This window comes from Urocitellus parryii, chromosome 6 (assembly GCF_045843805.1).
Source record: "Urocitellus parryii isolate mUroPar1 chromosome 6, mUroPar1.hap1, whole genome shotgun sequence".
In the NCBI taxonomy this organism is placed as follows: domain Eukaryota; kingdom Metazoa; phylum Chordata; class Mammalia; order Rodentia; family Sciuridae; genus Urocitellus; species Urocitellus parryii.
In genome coordinates this window covers 106,811,419-106,830,385 of record NC_135536.1, presented here as the reverse complement: position 1 = coordinate 106,830,385, position 18,967 = coordinate 106,811,419, and the positions used below count along the sequence as shown (strand labels likewise).

Genomic DNA, 18,967 nt, shown 5'->3' with positions numbered 1-18,967 from the left:
AACTATCTGATCATCATTCTTTTCCAACAGAACTTTCTCAACAATTTCCAAACTGCCAAAGAAGCTTTGAGCACAGCCACAGTCCAGGCTGCAGAAAGAGCTGCTTCCAGCATGAAAGACTTGGCTCAAAAGAGTTTCCGCCTTTTGATGGATATCAATTTGAAAGCACCAGTTATCATTATTCCTCAGTCTTCAGTATCGCCTAATGCTATTATAGCAGATCTGGGTTTAATCAGAATTGAAAACAAATTTAGCTTGGTTCCTATGGAACATTATTCTCTTCCCCCCATTGTTGATACGATGATTGTTCAGCTCACTCAGTTGAAGCTGTCCAGGTATAAATATATAATCCAATTGTGAATCTTAACTAAGCATAGGATTTTCATAGAATTTTGGCTTGAGGTAAAATGGTCTAATAATTTGTGATCCCAGTCCTTATTTATTTTAACTAAGGAAGCCTGACCATTGATTTTTTTTTTTTTTTTTTTTTTGGCCAGTGGCTTATAGTAGTGTGCCTCACAGTCTGTATTTTGTTTTACAGAATTCAGAATATGAATTTTTTTTTATTGTATAGAAGTTACTTATGAAATTACAGTTTACTGGCTGGGCATGGTGGTGCACATGTGTTCTTAGCTACTTGGGAGACTGAGGCAGGAGAATCTCACAAGTTCAAGACCAGCTTGGGCAATATAGCAAGACCTCATCTAAAAAAAATAGAGAAAATATGGCTAATTAGTAATACTTAATTTATTGTTATGGTTTTTCTTCCTTCTTTCTGTTATGGTTTGTCTTTCTTTCTTTCTTTTAAACACATAGCTATTTCCTTTTCTGTAGGTGGGATAAAACTTCCTAAATTATGATAAGATTTAAGATTTCTCATTCCCAAATCTTGTCACATTTGGTAATTTTGAATGAGGTATCTAAAGGGTTGTTGCTTCTTGATGGGAGAGTATTGGTTGTGTTGAATGGCAACAGTACTCATTTGATTGTGGAAATAGTTGTTAGCAGATAGGCTAAAAGTGACTATTACCATATGTTCACTTAGTTTAAGCTTTGGTATGTTTTTCCTTTGAGTTTGGAGAATAGCAATAATATATATGGGCTACATATACTAATACTTCCTTTATACTTCAATTTTAGAAGGGTTAAATTTTATTGGTATAACATTGTGCTAGTTGCTATATCAAACAGTCTTTATAAAAGATAGTAATGTAATAAACTATGGAAATCATGTCTTTGAAATCAGTGTTATATAGGCTTTATTTTAGATAACCGCATATAACCTGATTTATTCTGATTTGTTTAAAGAAAATCGTTTTAAAAGAATTATGGTTCCAGTCTCTAAGTGTTTAGGAAAGGTCTATGTAGAAGCTGTTACACAGTATGAAAGTCCTCATTTAAAAATGTATATTTAAAATATATAATAAATTTTTGTTTTTCTTTCAGAACTATTTTGCACTCTAGCTTGCCACCATATGACATTGAAATTCTAAAACCAGTCAACATGCTTTTGTCTGTACAACGAAATTTATCAGCAATGTGGTATGTACAGATTCCAGGGATGGAGATAAAAGGAAAACTAAAACCTATGCAGGTTTGTATGTAGTATTAAATATAAAATTGCTAGATAGACTTTTATCATTGATCATACTGCAGTTCTAGTGTGTATTAAAAAGGAATATTTTGTTAACTGCAAGTGAGGTCATCCTTGTTTCCCACACATTTCTTTCTTTCTTTTTTTTCTTGTTTGAGTCCCTGTTTATTCCTGTGCCTCTCACGGCCTGTCCCTAGCTTAAATCCCCTCCGTCTCTCTCTTTTTTTTTTTTAATTGATTTTTTAAAAAAATAAATGACAGCAGAATGCATTACAATTCTTATTACATGTTTATAGCACAGTTTTTCATATCTCTGGTTGTATATAAAGTATGTTGACACCAATTTGTGTCTTCATACATGTACTCTGAATGATGATGTCTATCACATTCCACCATCCTTGCTAATCCTCTGTTCCCTCCCTTTCCCTCCCACCCCTCTGCCCTATCTAGAATTCATCTATTCCTCCCATGCTGTCTCTCCCTACCCCACTATGAGTCCGCCTCCTTATATCAGAGAAAACATTCAGCATTTGTTTTTTGGGGGATTGGCTAACTTCACTTAATATTATCTTCTCCAAGGCCATCTATTTACCTGCAAATACCATAATTTTATTCTCTTTTATTGCTGAGTAAAATTCCATTGTGTATATATGCCACATTTTTTTTTATCCTTTCATCCACTGAAGGTCATCTAGGTTGGCTCCACAGTTTAGCTATTGTGAATTGTGCTGCTATAAACATTGTTGTGGCTGTATCCCTGTAGTATGCTGTTTTTAAGTCTTTTGGGTATAAACCAAAGAGAGGGATAGCTGGGTCAAATGGTGTTTCCATTCCCAGATTTCCAAGGAATTTACATAGTGCTTTCCATATTGGCTGCACCAATTTGCAGTCCCATGAGCAATGTATGAGTGTACCTTTTTCCCCACATCCTCACCAACACTTATTGTTGCTTGTCTTTATAATAGCTGTCATTCTGACTTTCTTTATTTCATTTTAGTTAGATATTTGGTAAAGTCAGCCAAAAGTATAAATCAGACCTATTGGAGTCTACTGAAAATATTAGTCTAAATTTTGGAAAATTTTACTAAAGTCATAACATAGCTAAATTGTAAGAGAGTGCAGAGTGGTGTTCATAAAACACATTCAAAAGCACTTCAGTTGTGTTTTTTTAAAAAAATTTTTGATTGGAAGTATTTGTACATATTAAGTACAGTGATTTTGTAGTATTTTTATGTGTAAAAACCTCCTTTTAGTAAGAAAAGTGAACATTATGCTGAATAGGCAAGTGTATTTATTTGGTAACCATATAAATGCAGCAGTATTTTTGATGGTAAGTTAGCTGGTTAGGTTCAGCTCACAGAAGTAGATGAGACTGGTCAATGGTCATCATGGAAGTATAAGATTTCTGTGATTCTTAGGTGTGAAACAGTTTGAAGCCAAACAGCAAAGATTGGGATAAGAGAGTGATTGAACAGTATGCAAATTTAGTAGTTTAGTAGTTTTGATATCTGTGATTACTTTCAAGTTGGTTCTGAGATAACATAGGAAGGGTGAAAGTAGTAAAATTCTACTAGGAAAGAAATTAAAATTGGATCTTGGGGAAATGAAAGTTTCTGTATGTATGTATTGGTCAAAATATTATATGGAAAGAATTTATTGAATTATGTCTTTTGGGGATATTCTTTGTATAGTTTCTATTTCATAGTATAAGTATCCTCTCTTAGAAGAAAGTAGATTCCAGGACTAATATTTGACCCCTCTTTGCAGAGATTATGTAGTTATAAGTTTACTGAAAGCCAAAGTAAGACCTAAATATCTTATCAGTAGGAGAATCTTTCCCTGTATGCACATTGTAAAGCATAAAAAAGGAATGACTAAGAACTGCATGAAACAGATGAATACACGTTAAATACAAAAATGAAAAAAAGGAAATTGCAAAATGATAAGATAGTTCTGTATTATTTGAAAATTGCAGCGTGGCGATGCCATACGTGTGTGTGTGTGTGTGTGTGTGTGTGTGTATGTATATGGGTACATATGACATATATATGTACATATATAGTTTATAAGGCATGCAGTAGTAGTAAATAATTATTTAGCATAGTGTCTTCCCATGGGGATGAAAGTAGAAGGGAGTATAATCTTACAGAGGTACATATGGGACTTCAACTGTATTTTTAAAGGGGATAAAGATCTGAAGGAAATTTAGCAACTTGATAAGATTCCATAAAGCTAGGTGGTAGATACATAGGGATTGATTATAGTGTACTCTGTCTTTTCCTTTGTGCTTGAAATATTCTAAAAGAACCAAAACAGTAGCAGAACATGTTAACATAAAAGTGTGATTATGACTTTAACCGAAGTGACCCTTTCTTTTTTTTTCTTATTTTTTATTTTTTTGTGGTGCTGTGGATTGAAACCAGAGCCTTGTGCATGGGAGGCAAGCACTCTGAAGCAAGCACAACTGAGCTATATATCCTCAGCCCAAAGATCACCCTTGTTAATGCAACAATGCAGCCACAGCAGATAAGGTTTTCACTGCCTAAATTGTCAGTGATCTAGGTTTCTTTAAATACTCTTTATTCATGGACTATATAGTTTTCCTGTGTTTGAGGAGTAGCTAAGAAAGAGCATTAGGTGACCAATACCAACAGGTTGTTTTCAGTGAATCCGCTTGACTTTTCTCAGAGAACTGTAGGGCTACCTTTTATAATTGTAATTTGTACTTACTGAAGGTCAGTCTAACATCTAATACAGTTGTTCATTTTATCCACAGCAAACTGGAAATCCTGAAGTAGCTTCAGGCAGCTGTAATATTTTGGTTGGTATCACAAGATATTACATGTAGCAATGTGAAATTGAGAAAATCTTTTTACTTCTTAGTGGGAGCCAAAAACTGAATAGCAGTCTCCCTGTATTTGAAATTGAAGGAGAATAAATAATGTAGAAGATGCTGGTACTTGCTGAGATGAAAGGCTGAATGGAGGTGGGGAGATAGGGAAACAGGAGACAGGGAAAAGGGAGCAAGGCTCAAATCCAGGAATGGAATTTCTGAGGTACCAGTGTCACAACTATTATCTGAGGACTGGGGCTTGCTACAAACAAGTTCTTGACCATTACCTTGTGCTAAAATATCTCTCTATTTTCCATTAAGCAATGAAGTACCAATTTTCCAGGCCATAGAGTTTAACTGTGGGGACAGAGTTTACTGTGGCATTCAGAGGAGAAAGTACTGTGCATGTATGCTTGCTTGTGTAAAATTATGTATGAAAACTTAAAACAAACCTTTTGGACCACTGTGTCTGTAGAGAAAATTTACAAAAGGTGGAAGGATAAGCAGCTTCACAGGAATACTAATTTAATGAGTCTTAATGGACGTGGAAATTTCGAGCTACTTCCCGTTATTCTGCAACTACCTGTGAGGAAGATACTTTTATTCCTATTTTAAAGAATAAAAGACTTGAATTGAGGAAGCTGAGAATCTTTGCCTCAGCAAAACTTGAATCTGGTAAAGCTGATAGGGATCTACCTGACTTGGCAGCTTTGTCCTTTTTTTTTTTTTTTTTGGTGGGGGGGGGTCACTCATACCCTTTGTAAAGGTAAAAGATTAATAGGATGTTGCCTTCTTGGTGTATGTTTTGGTTTAAAAAAATACTTGTTAGTTGTATTTGTTATTATTCTAGAGGTGTTACTTTTAATAAATTAAATAGATTGTTTTTGTATGTCCAGATGAATGTATACTGAGAATACAACCACATAACAGGAGAAACTGAACAGGACTCTCCTGATGTTGAATATGGAGGGGAGTAAATAATGCAGAAGAGGGAGCTGGTCCTGGGTGAGAAGAGAGGCAGAATGGAGAGACAGGAATGGGAACAGCTCATGTCTAGGAACAGAGCAGCAGAGTCACATGCCAGGCAGGAAGGGTGTGGGAGTGGCAGAGGCAAGGACTGGGCTGTGGGAAGAGGCAAAAGTTTGTTTACACAGAGAGGAAGTCCCATACTAAACAAGATCACATTTTTTTTTTTTTTCTGATGTTTGTTCTCACAGCTTCTTGTCTTTCTTTTTAAAACAGATGACCAGATTTGGGGAGGCCCCAAGTAACTTAGCGAGACCCTGTCTTCAAAAAAGAAAAAAACAAAAACAAACAAACAAAAACCCAACAATCTGGGCTTGGTTAAGTGGTTAAGTGCCCCTGTACTAAAAATAATAAATAAATAAATAAATGACATGAACAGTTGTTTAATTTGAGGAAGACATCATATTCTGGATTTTTTTATTACTTTCTGTTAACAAATTATTGGTGGCTTTTAGGTTGCTCTCAGTGAAGATGACTTAACAGTTTTAATGAAAATTTTGCTGGAAAATCTTGGAGAAGCTTCTTCACAGCCAATCCCTACACAATCTGTACAGGAGGCTGTAAGAGTGAGGAAAGATATTCTGAGTGGTCCTGTCTTCCTCAAAGGTACAAATCCATGAAGATTTTTGCAGTGATTATTGTCCATGTGATATTTATATTTAGTATATTTTAGTTGTCCAGCATAATGTGGTATAAATTGATTCATTATCCTATTGTTTACTGTGGAAAATCTGCCAAGGCCAGATTTGCTTCTTTAAGCCCCTGGAGAAGGGGGTGTGCCCATTGTATGCTACAGGAGGAAGGGTTATCTGTCCTTGATTGCATGATGCTTATTTGCATATAGTTGTTAGAAGCTGAATTCAGTAGGCACTGAGGTAGTGTATACCTTGAGAGAAAAATCAAAGTGGGCATACAGTGAAGTAAGGTCGGAAAATAATGTAGAGAGAAAAGGCCCTTTGTGTGATATAATCATGCTAACAGGGCTGGGGATGTGGCTCAAGCGGTAGCGCGCTCGCCTGGCATGCGTGCGGCCCTGGTTCGATCCTCAGCACCACATACCAACAAAGATGTTGTGTCTGCCGAGAACTAAAAAATAAATATTAAAAATATCTCTCTCTCTCTCTCTCTCTCTCTCTCTCTCTCTCTCTCTCTCTCTCTCTCCTCTCTCACTCTCTCCTAAAAAAAAAAAAAAATAATAATCATGCTAACAGGTCAGAACCGTGAGAAAGGAATGCATTCTTTCATAGTAACCGCTTTAGATCTGACTTTATGGGAAAATGATATAATCAGATATATCAGAGAATCTTCAGACTACTAAAACTGAACTTTTAAAAGTTACTGAAGCTTTCAAATTCAACCATTTTTAAAATATGTTCTTTTAATATATGTTCTTTTTAAAATATGTTCTTTTTAATATATGTTCTTTTAATATATGTTCTTTTAAAATATGTTCTTTTTAAAATATGTTTAAAATATATTCTAAAATATGGTTCTTTCTTAAGCAAATTACATGAAATATGCTTTTACTTGTTTTTTATTGACAGTCATTGGTATTATTAAATGTTTTATTAAACTGTAAATAGGTTAATATTTAAATGTCTAAAAAGAGATGAAATGCCTCTTGTCTTTAATATGGTCACAGGCTACTCCTTGGGCATTTAGAATGTTTTCATACCATCAGCTTACTTGGTAAAGCTGCCACTTAATAGAATTTCACCAACACTGCTTCTTCTATAGAAAGGCCAGGCATACTTTGGAATTACACAAACGTATGATGACAACAGTGTGCAAAATAAGGTTTCTGGTAGACAGTGGTGTTACATAAGCTTGGTGAGGCCAGCATTTCCTCACCAGGTTGGGTTTGTGCTACCATGTAGACAAATGCTAGATGAGCAGGTCATTGTTATAGACCAAAACTATGTAGAGATGAATAAATCGTGACAGGCAGACTTTATGTGATTAATGATCTCATAAGGTTCAGCTGTGATCAAATTTTGTATCTGGTTCTCATTATATGTTTGATGTGTCCCTTGGGAAAATTTGTGAATTCAGGTGGAAGCTGCAAAATAATGAAGATTGGAATATACATTATTTTCAGGAAAAGTAGAGGAAAAAAAAAAAAAACTAGGGTTTCCCATCTTGGGGAAGCCTTACATTGTTAAAATTATACAACAGTGGCCTTTTCTATAGAATGATCGAAAAATTAGAATCAATTTCCAAAAGGATTATAGAATCATATTATAAAAGTGTTTGAAAGCAGAATCTGTTTCATCTGTCCTATCTGTCTGAAAATGAGACAGAAGACTAAAATATTTCTCTAAATGTCTTCACTAAATTCCAAAGGCTTCCCCACCTGACATATTTTGCTGTTGAGTTGCATTCTATTCTTATAGAGGTAATAGGTAATACAGTTGCATTCTGTTCTTATAGAGGTAATAGGTAATACAGATAAATAAAGATAATGAGAAGAGTGCTTGACTAGCAGAGTATCTTTTGCTCTCTAATACAGGGCAAAAAATCTGGCTTTTCTGCACTCCAACTTCTTAATCACTTGAGAATGGCTTGAATCAGTTAGATAAAAGTGCTTTTATAATTATAAACTCTGTTATAAGTATGAGAATGGCTTGAATCAGTTAGATCAAAGTGCCTTTATAATTATACCTCTGTTATAAGTCTAACTTTGGAGGGACTTTTTAAAAAGTTGTCTTGATTATTTTGTATAAGATAGTGTCTCTTTTTTAAAGCTGTGAATAATTTGCCTCTGCCACTTTTCCCTGTACTAAATATATGGAATAATCCTTGTCATTTTTATTGTCTTATGAGTTAAAGAACATTAGGAAGCTGGATATAAACTAAGAATAATAAATCATTGTCCCAGCTTTTAAATATGTACAAAGCAATATACCTACTTAAAATCTTGCCAGATTTCATATTCATGTTTCTTTTTGTTCTATCAGATCAAGAACATTTGACAGACTCGAAACCTTCTGTGGGCCAGAATGTTACTCTCCAATATGACTTTCATTTTGAATCTCTCTCCATTGTCCTTTATAACAATGATATCAATCAGGTGTGTATTAAATTTCTGTAGAGAAAAATTCTTTGCTTTGTTTTAGAATATTGGCATTTTTAAAAAATATTATTTCTTAGTTTTAGATGGACACATATTTTTATTTATTTTTTATGTGGTACTGAGGATCAAACCCAGTGCCCCACAGATGTGAGGCAAGCACTCTATCACTAAGCTACAACCCTAGCCCCTGGCATTTTTTTTATATGACCCTTTAAAAATTTTTTAATAGGTCTTCACTGTTTTAGTGTTTATTATGCTAAGGAAAATCATTCAGGGTTCATTTCTTCTTAAGTAACATCAGCACCAAAGCACATTTTGCACTGTTGCTAACGGAGGACTTTTATTTATGAGTGATTAATTATACGCTCAATTTTATTACATAGGTTGTGTGTTTATTTGTATATATATAAACCTATTTAATAAAAATAATTTAGTAGTGGCTTTGGAGCCTTAGATGATTATTTTTAAATTCATGATTATCTATGATATAAGCATTAATTATGTTTATATTGAATAGATGTTATATATGGTAGATTTATATTAAGAATACCAATTGGGCTGGGATTGTTGCTCAGCGGTAGAACACTCGCTTAGCATGGGCGGGACCCTGGTTCGATTCTCAGACCACATAAAAATAAAGGCATTGAGTTGTGTCCATCTACAAAAAAGATTCTCTCTCTCTTTCTTTAAAAAAAAAAAAAGGATTCCAATTAAAAAATTGGAAGTCTAGTGCCATAATGATTTGAACTAAATAATATATTGTTGGTATTTTAGAAAGCTATTAATTATATATAGTCTTCTAAAAACATTTTATTATATCAGTTAATTATATCATGTTAATATCCATAATATATGTCATATAATGTATAGGCATTGCATCTGTTGTTAATTTTCATTTTTATACACAAATTCATATTTCATAATGTTTTCTAAAAATTAGATAGTATTCATATATTGTTGCTGTTGAGCTTTGTGCTAATGTCTGTCATTTGTGCAGTAAACTGCCTTCATTTCTAATGTTTAATATTCATGAAAACATCAGTAAATGACCTAGTAGAAAATGGACAGTTAAATTCGGTCTTCATTTCCCTTAAGGATGGTCATTTGCTGGTTCCCCAGACTTAGAATCTTGCTATCTTCTTTGCTTCTTCTTTGTTCTCTTTTCTTATTCATTTAAACACTGAGTTCTATCAGTTTTTTTTTTTTTTGACTGAATGTTGTTCTGTTCTGTCAATTCTCACAATGCTTTATTTGAAACCCTTAGTGGCTCACACATGTACTGCAGTGGCTTCCTTTCATCCATCCTAGACACTGGTACAAGTTCAGTGTCTTAAGTGAATCCATGGAACCATTTGCGAATTCCCGTTCTACATAGGAACATTCAGTGTTTATGTATGTGTCCCTTTATGAAAAGGAAAAAAAAAAACAAATAACAACAACAAAGATACATCCAGTGGGTCCAAATTGTCTATATCAGTAACTGTATTAGGAAACATTATATGTTGTGATCATTATATTGTCACAGGTCATTTCTAACCATAATTACAGAACAGAAGTTTGTGAATTATTTCCATTTTTATAAGTTAAATGTATTAGAAATTTCCCAATAATGATGTCATTCTGACCTACTTGCATGTAATAAACTGTCTGGAATAGTGAAGGTGTAGAGTAACCAGTGTGCCAAGGATTGCACATCACCAGCATACCTCTCACCAAGGCCATGGACCCAACTGAGAAGCTGTGACTGATGTCCTTTACTTCCATGAAGTATTTTTGCTTTTGGTTTATTAGATGGGATCTGTTCTTTATGAAATCTCATTTTTCTTAGAGTACTTAGACTTTTGTGTTATGGTGGAGTAAGAACTGAGACCCCTTTTCTTATAAATAAAAGTTTAAATCTTTATTGTGAGATTTGAGATCTTAATTAGGCCTCTGTTTTTCTTTCTAATTTCATTCCCTAGCATCCTTAAATTGGAATTTTCAAGCCTAATCACTCTACTTGGTGCCCTGAAACGCATCTTGAAACATCAACTGTTTTTATCCAATGTAGAATGTCTTCTACCCTCTTAGCTATTTAATCCCATTTAGCCACCAATGTGCAGTGAAGTTTTCACTTTCTCCATGAATTTTTCCTATCCCATAATGATCTATTTGACTTTTTAGTTTTCATTATATATATTCTTTACCTAGTCACTTAATATTGAATAAATTTGGAATTAATATCCAATGTTTGATAATATTGAAATGTGGAAAGATATAAATAATAATAAAATTACTATTTATCACAAGGTATTTTATCATTCACAATTTACAGTTGTGTTTTTGTGATGTTTCTTTAATCTGTAAGCTCATGGAGATCACCTATCAACCTGGTCCTTTCTCATAAACTCCATAGTTCTTACCACTTTTTTTTTTTTTTAAATAGAAGAGCTCTTTAAATATTTAGTAGATCATGTGATTAACTGACACAAATGTTTCATGGTTATTTTTATTTCCATCAGACTGTGTATCAAGTTAATTTTATATATTAACCATTGTTGAATGTCAGCACATACATACATGTATTTACTTGTATACATGTCTATATTCGTAAGCATGCATATTATTCTTGGATCCATTTGTGTGTTCCAGCACTAATACTTTTAAAAATCTGTAAAATTGATTTGTTTTTAGGCTCTGAATTAAGAAATATGTTTAAAAATAAGTATGTAATATTTAAAGATAATTTATTTTTTTGCTTGAAAAATACACCACAGGAATCCAAACTTGCATTTCATAATGACAGTTTCCGTCTTGGTGAGCTCAGACTGTATCTGATGGCCTCTGCAGGGAAGATGTTCAAGGATGGTTCAGTGAATGTCAGCCTTAAACTTAAGACATGCACCCTTGATGATCTCAGAGAAGGCATTGAGAGAGCAACATCAAGGTTTGTCAGGCCTGAATTTGCTGTACATTAAGGTTGACTTTGCATTTGGTATTGTTACCAGGCATTTGGGAGTGGGATCATCAAAAGAGATCTCTGTCTTCTGGTCATACTTTGTGATTTGAATTGCATTAAGAAGTAGTGCTAATATCAAATTTAGCTTTAGATTTGATTTAATTTAGTTTAAATGAAAGGGAAGTTTATTAGTAAAATGGAGTACCATCTTGAAAATGAGGACTAAGAGAATATGAATTTTAATTGTTAAATCCATATGAGTGATATGTTGGTAATATATTTTCCCAAATTATCTCCTATAGGCAGTCTTAAAGCTATGGATATGTATATATATTTTTTTGGCCTGTGTCTTTCAAAACAATTCTGCAAATTTTGTTTTACTTTTAGTAGGAATTGAATCCCTAGCATGATAACATTATCAATGTAGATTTTGAAAGTTTAACTATAGATCAGCCTACTATAAAGAGGAAAAATATCTGACTACGATAGTCTAATTATATTTGTATTCCTTTCTCTAATGTGACACATAATACTTTGTACTTGATTTTTTTTTTTAACGGAAAAAAACCTGTGTTACTAAACTTGGATTTCACTGAATGCATACTGGATAGTTGTGAGTTCTTTATGTTTCTGAGAAATTAATAAATGAAGAAAGAGTGCTTTAATGCACACAGCTTTTCTAGTTTTTAAATTTCATATCTAGCAGTCCACAACTCTGTAGGTAAGGTTGATAAATGCCACCATCTGTTTGGTAGTCTGGTCTTCCTAGACCATGTAAAGATGTGTAAGAACTATTTGTGAAGACACTTAATAAACACTTGCTGATTTGAGTTGCAGTGAATACTTTCAAATCAAAGTGCATAGGATAATCTTTGGAAATAAATTCCTTCAGCAAGATTTTATTTAATAAAACAGAGGTTGTCTTATAAATTTTATGAACCACATTGATATGTTTTGTTAATTGCCTAAATTTGTTTCCAGCAATCATTGCTGTTTATTTTTTTAATATTTATTTTTTAATTGGACACAATATCTTTATTTTATTCATTTATTTTTATGTGGTGCTGAGGATGGAACCCAGAGCCTCCCATGTGTGGGAGGCAAACGCTGTACCTCTGAGCCACAACCCCAGCCCCAATCATTGGTGTTTTTAATATTGCATTCTAATTAAAATATTCTGTTATTGCTTAATCACATAAATCTTACTTTGGGGATTAGGAGACCATGTCTTGGTTGCTGATTAGGTAATTACATACCAGTTAACACTGTCCTGTTTTCTATTCAGATTATAAACTGAAAGGTGAAAGAAAGATCATTAAAATGTATAGGAAAACTTTCATCTTTTTTATTTCAGCAGAACTAAAATAATGAATGGTGTTTGTTTGTTTGTTTGTTTGTTTCAGGATGATAGACAAAAAGAATGACCAAGATAACAACAGTTCTATGATTGATATAAGTTACAAACAAGACAAAAATGGAAGTCAAATTGAAGCTGTTCTTGACAAGCTATATGTATGTGCCAGTGTGGAGTTTCTGATGACTGTGGCAGATTTCTTTATCAAAGCCATGCCGCAGAATCCTGAAAACATGGCAAAAGAAATACAGATTCCACCAAGACAGACTGCCACAGGAAAAGTCAAGATAGAGAAAGGTTAGCAGAATTTACCTGTTAGAGATGACTACTTGTGCTTTTTAACAAAAATTACAAACAGAAGGAAAGAGTAGTAGAAAATTTGAGAAAGTAAATTAGACTTTCAAATTTAAACATATTCTATATAAAAGCTTTAGTGAGAAAATATTTTGAAGAGCAAGGTATAGTAGAAATATATTGGACTTTAAAGAATTGTAGCACATTGAAGAGCAATTGAAAAGATAAAATGAGACCTAGCATGACTACCCTATCACCTTTAATACTTTAAAGTGTCAGAAAATTTACCAGTGTCAGACCTAGATGTATGCTGAAGTCACTTTCAACTCTGTAATTTTTTATATTCTAGCATTACCAAGTAAATCAGTGATTTTCTGTATTCATTTATAATTATTTAAGATCAGGCATTTTTTTTCTCCAGTGCAGCACCCAGCAAGATTGGAAAACTAACTTTTATTGGCAAGGTCAAATGTTATTTTTCCATTTACTTTTAATGTTTCTTAAGTAGTAATCATTCTTGATATCTCTGTAGTTATTTACATATTAAATTTATTTATTTATTTATTTTTAAGTTGTAATTTGGACACAATACCTTTATTTTATTTTTATGTGGTGCTGAAGATCGAACCTAGGGCCTTGCATGTGCTAGATGAGTACTCTACCACTGAGCCACATCTCTAGCCCCATTAAATATATTTATATTATACATTATATGATACTGATTATATAGTTTGGGATGAAACCAAATGACAACAGTTTAACTGCTTTACCAGCGTCTTTTTTTTCCCCTGATAGTTCTTTCTCTAGTTTTCCCCTCCTTGCTGCTTCAGCATAGCATAAAACATTATCATATGTGTATACAAGCACATACCTTAATTCTGGCCCAAGAATTTCAAAACACCATTATTCCCAACTAAATCAAATATCAAAGTGAGAATGATCTTTTTTAAACAGGTTTCAAATTATGTTTTCTTGTACAATCAGCATTTTATAATATCATTTAATAATTAGTGTTGATAAACCAATTACTAGTATTAACTTCAACATATCCATCATATTAAGAATAATGAGAACAACTTAGTAACTAGTAGATGATGTGTAGATAAGTGAAAATTTACTTTAAAAAATTTTTGTTCCCTTTTTTGTTTCTGCAGATGATTCTGTAAGACCAAATATAACTTTAAAGGCCATGATCACAGATCCGGAAGTGGTGTTTGTTGCCAACCTGACAAAGGCTGATGCTCCTGCTCTGACAGCTTCCTTCCAGTGTAACCTCTCTCTGTCAACATCTGAACTTGAGCAAATGATGGAAGCTTCTGTGAGAGATCTGAAAGTGCTCGCTTGCCCTTTTCTCAGAGAAAAGAGAGGGAAAAACATTACCACAGTAAGAATTGCCTTGGATCATAATTTTGAGAAGGGCAGAATCCTAAGTAGGAGAGCTCTTAAGGACTTTACAGATTATTTACTAAAACCTTGGGGTTTTTCAGATAAGGATACTAAGTTCCAAAGATGTTAAATAACTTAATTATAGCTGCTGGTAATAAAAGTAGGAGTTACCTTCAGACTAGTTTTCTTTATATTATCTTCTATTAAATAGTATTTGAATTGTAGTACACATCAGTATTTTTTGTTTTAGCTATTGTTTTGTTCTCTGTGGTATGCCCAAAAAGAGAATGAATGAGTATTTAATCTTGAAATGAAAAATTTAGTTGGAGTCAGAGAACCAAAATAGATGGTGTTCTTCTGTTATTAAAAGTTAATTTCAGTTATTTTCATATCATTATTGAAAAATTATGATTTTAGTTAATTAACAATTAACACCAATTATTTTTTAATGTTAGTGATAATTTTTATGATAAAAGGACCACTGTTATTTGACTCATTGGCAGTGTTAGTTTAAATTTTTAAAAATTTGTGGGCTGAGAGATTTGCATAAAAATATAGTTCTAGGCTTCATCTATACTTTATCATGAAATGTTCTTTGACAGATCATCTTTTGATATGTCACAGAAGGCTTATAGTAATCACTTCATTGAAAGCTCATCCTAATTTTTTCAAAATTATTATGCCATAGTAATTACCCCATTTAGTTTGGGGCAAAATTATTTTGTTTCTTTAATTGTAAATAAGAATATAGACTTCATCATTTTAATCAGTTTCGAAGATTTGAGATTCATTCTAATAAGGACTTTTGGTGGTATTCAAGACTAAATTGTTAATTATCTGAAAATGGTCATTTATCTACCTTACTACAGTTATTAGTTCATTTTTATAGATATCTCAAAAATATATTTTACAGAGGGTATCAATGAAAATATTTTAGCAAAAGGAAACATTTTAAACTTCTAATAATAAGTTGCATTGTTACTTAACAATTTAGAATGAAAAAAGTTATGAGAACTGTTAAATGTTCTTTAACAACGTTCATAGATTTGTCATAGTTCACAGAAGCCCTCCTACAAAGTTCTTAGTTAATTTGATTTCCTTTTTTGCTATTAATAGTAAGCTTGAGTAAGAGGTAGCTCTCATAAGGGTCTGTTACACATTTACTGAAACTGTTACTAAGGAAGTGTGAATTTCATTTATTTGTTTCTAGGTCTTACAGCCCTGCTCATTATTTATGGAAAAATGTACATGGGCCTCAGGAAAACAAAACATAAACATTATGGTTAAAGAATTTATAATTAAGGTTAGTACCTATCATGTTCTTTGGGTGTAAATTCTTATTTTTCTAACAATGTTGTGTATTTGCGGTTACTTAAAATGGTATCTTTTGATGTCTCTTAACACTCCAGCATTGTGTTAGTCATCTTGAAAAATCAAAGACCTGTAACATTAAAAGACATTTTCTTTAATGTAAATGTTTATTTTGATTTCCTTTGAAAGGATACTTTTTAATATTTTTTAAAGATCAGAGTGGTTTTCTCAATTATATTTGCATGCATGTGGAGGGGAGAGGAGAAATGGGGAGAAAAAGAGGGAAGAAAGGGTGGTGAGATGAGGTTGCCATTACTTCATTTGAAATAAATTACTTTTAGACTTTTATTTGATGTAAAATTTGAATCAGTTTAATAAGTGAGTGATTAAATGCTTTATTTGACTTACAAAATATTTGTAATGACAGGTGTGTGCTAGAAATAACTTTTTAGATTTTGCTTTTTTAATTTAAAGGATTGAAAAATTCTCTATTCTTCAGTGGCATTCAGATTCTTTAAATATGACTTTGTGCCCAGTTACAAATGGAAATTCAGAATGTTTTCTGAAATCCATTTTTCTTTCTTTCCAAAGGATGCAAAAATTAGATAGTTGATGCCAATAATATGTTTTCTCTGGCTGTGAACTTAATGTATTTAAAATTTTAATTAATTTTTAATGTTCTATCATATATGTATTAATTCTTCTCATCTGGGAAAGAATCTGTTCTAAATGTTTTTCTGCTTTCCTTTATAAAGATCTCACCCATAATTCTTAATACTGTGATGACAATCATGGCTGCTATGTCTCCAAAGGCAAAAGAAGATGAATCTAAAGACATATCTAAGGAAATGGAAAATCTTTGGGATGTCAGATCTATTAGTGATTATAACTCTTGGTTTCTTGGTGTTGACTTCGCAACAGAATTAACAGAAAATTTCAGAGACAGTGAACAACCACGGATAGAGGAAAATTGTGCTATTACTGTGGAGTCAGTTCAGATTACCTTAGAATGTGGCCTTGGGCATCGAACAGTACCTTTATTACTGGCAGAATCTAAGTTTTCAGGCAGTATTAAAAATTGGACTTCTCTGATGGCTGCTGCAGCTGACATGACACTACAGGTATGGATACATCATTTAGAACCTTCAGAGCCAACTTCTTGAAAGTACAATTGCAGAATCAAGAGATGAGATTTTTTGTTGCTATTGTTTATGCATGGTAACAACAAATACATATGAATAGATAATATATTTTTTGTTTATGCATGGTAACAACAAATACATATATGAATAGATAATATATTTTAACATTTAATTTGTATAAATTGATGTATAATTGTATTGTGAGAATTGATTTTAAGAAATCTTTGGCTAAATAATTTGTTTAAGACAATAAAGAAAGAATAAAGGGAAATACACTTGACACTTTTTGTATCTTTCAGTGGGGTTTATAAATGGTTTTTGATATTTTTTTTTCTATGCTGGTTACAGAGTTATATAATTAAAGTTGAAAGACTAACTTATAATTCTGACTTTTCAGGTTCACTATTACAATGAAATCCATGCTGTGTGGGAGCCACTGATTGAGAGAGTGGAGGAGAAGCGACAATGGAATTTAAAAGTTAATGTAAGGAAACCATAAAATATTTTTGTATAGAGTGACACTCTGTATATTTATTAATATTTTTTAGTTCAGGGATTCGCAAGATGCAGTCCAGGATCCTTGAAGCCATTTCAAGGGGTCCATGTGATTAAAACTCTTTTCATGGTAATACTCAGGCATCACATATCATTTTTGTCTTCATTCTCTCATGAATGAACTATGGAGTTTCCAAGGGACTTCTTGAATACAATATTGAGCCAGATTGAGTACAATAGAAATCAGAGTTCATCTCTTAAGGCAGGTGCTGAAGAGATTTGTAAATGCCCCATTTCTCACTATTTATATATTTTATATAGTTATTGTTCATTAAATAACTTAAATCTAACATTTTCAAATGTGTATTAAAATCCTATATTTTCATTTTGAATAGTGTGGATATAGGTAGATGTAACTCAGATAAATTTAGAAGCTCTTTGAGATATTCAGTGATTTTTAAGAGACAGACCAAAAAAGTGGAGAGAGAATTTTATTATTATTTATGAACAAGTCTTTTGTATTACTTCTTTATGGTATTACTTGAGAGCACTTCAGAAGCCTATATACCAAAGCACATTTTTCTAGAATAACGGGAAGGTGTTATATACTCTGAATAAATTGTCAATGCATACCTCCCTAGGAAGCCTCCTGACTGAGGAGTTGTGCACTGAAACTGGCATAGCCAATTCTTTTCTTAAAGTTGAGAACTCACTTAACTTGTGATCCCAGTTTTCTTTGAATGAAGTAGAAGTGGTATTTGTCTCTCTGATGTAAAGAGGCTAACAAAGAATGTTTTACAGCTTTTTGAAATGTTATTAGAATAAAAACATGATTGTGATACTGCAACAGGTTGAATATGATGGCTGGTTGAAAGCTAGTATTACTTTTGTATATGTGTTAATTGTAGAAAACAGAAGGAAAAAACTTATTTCCAGATGATACCACCATATAAGGACTGATGTAGACTTTGGGGCTGTCTTAGGTTGCTAATCAACTCATAATCATCACTTAGGCCACACTAAGTAATTAGTTGTACTCTGGGAGATCCACAGGAGGCAAATCTAGTAGCTGACTTTGAGTGTTTCATGTTGTGGTTCTAAAAAGCATCTTCCCATGGATTATGCACTGAAAGAAAGATTTCTCATCTCCACTAAGTCAGTGGGAAGCTCTGAATATTTTTGAAAAATGAGACTTGAAAAGCCTTAATGTAAAGCAACCAATTTAGAAGATTTAATACTATATTTTAATTTTATTATTGACTGATAACTTAAATTTGTTATATTGTTTAATTATAGGTAAAGAAGAACCCAATACAGGATAAAAGTTTGATGCCAGGAGATGATTTTATTCCTGAGCCACAAATGGCAATTCATATTTCTTCAGGAGATACAATGAATATAACAATATCCAAAAGTTGTCTTAGTGTTTTCAACAATTTAGCAAAAGTATGTTTGATTCTTATTTGGAATATATTAAATAGAATTTGAGAATGAAACATGTATGGATATTTTTTGTCATCA

The 18,967-nt window shown here is 32.6% G+C and overlaps 1 protein-coding gene across 2 annotated transcripts in view; it reads left to right on the top strand.

The window, feature by feature from the left end:
• Vps13c (vacuolar protein sorting 13 homolog C) overlaps positions 1-18,967 on the top strand; it is a 171,100-nt gene that overhangs the window by 99,126 nt on the left and 53,007 nt on the right. For both annotated transcript variants that reach the window (XM_026384841.2, XM_026384843.2), the window contains exons 44-54: positions 31-335; positions 1,447-1,594; positions 5,909-6,059; positions 8,411-8,523; positions 11,283-11,452; positions 12,868-13,115; positions 14,267-14,496; positions 15,709-15,801; positions 16,565-16,930; positions 17,349-17,435; positions 18,743-18,892. In XM_026384841.2, coding sequence (XP_026240626.2) covers positions 31-335; positions 1,447-1,594; positions 5,909-6,059; positions 8,411-8,523; positions 11,283-11,452; positions 12,868-13,115; positions 14,267-14,496; positions 15,709-15,801; positions 16,565-16,930; positions 17,349-17,435; positions 18,743-18,892 — 2,061 coding nt within the window. The remainder of the gene's footprint in view (positions 1-30; positions 336-1,446; positions 1,595-5,908; positions 6,060-8,410; positions 8,524-11,282; positions 11,453-12,867; positions 13,116-14,266; positions 14,497-15,708; positions 15,802-16,564; positions 16,931-17,348; positions 17,436-18,742; positions 18,893-18,967) is intronic.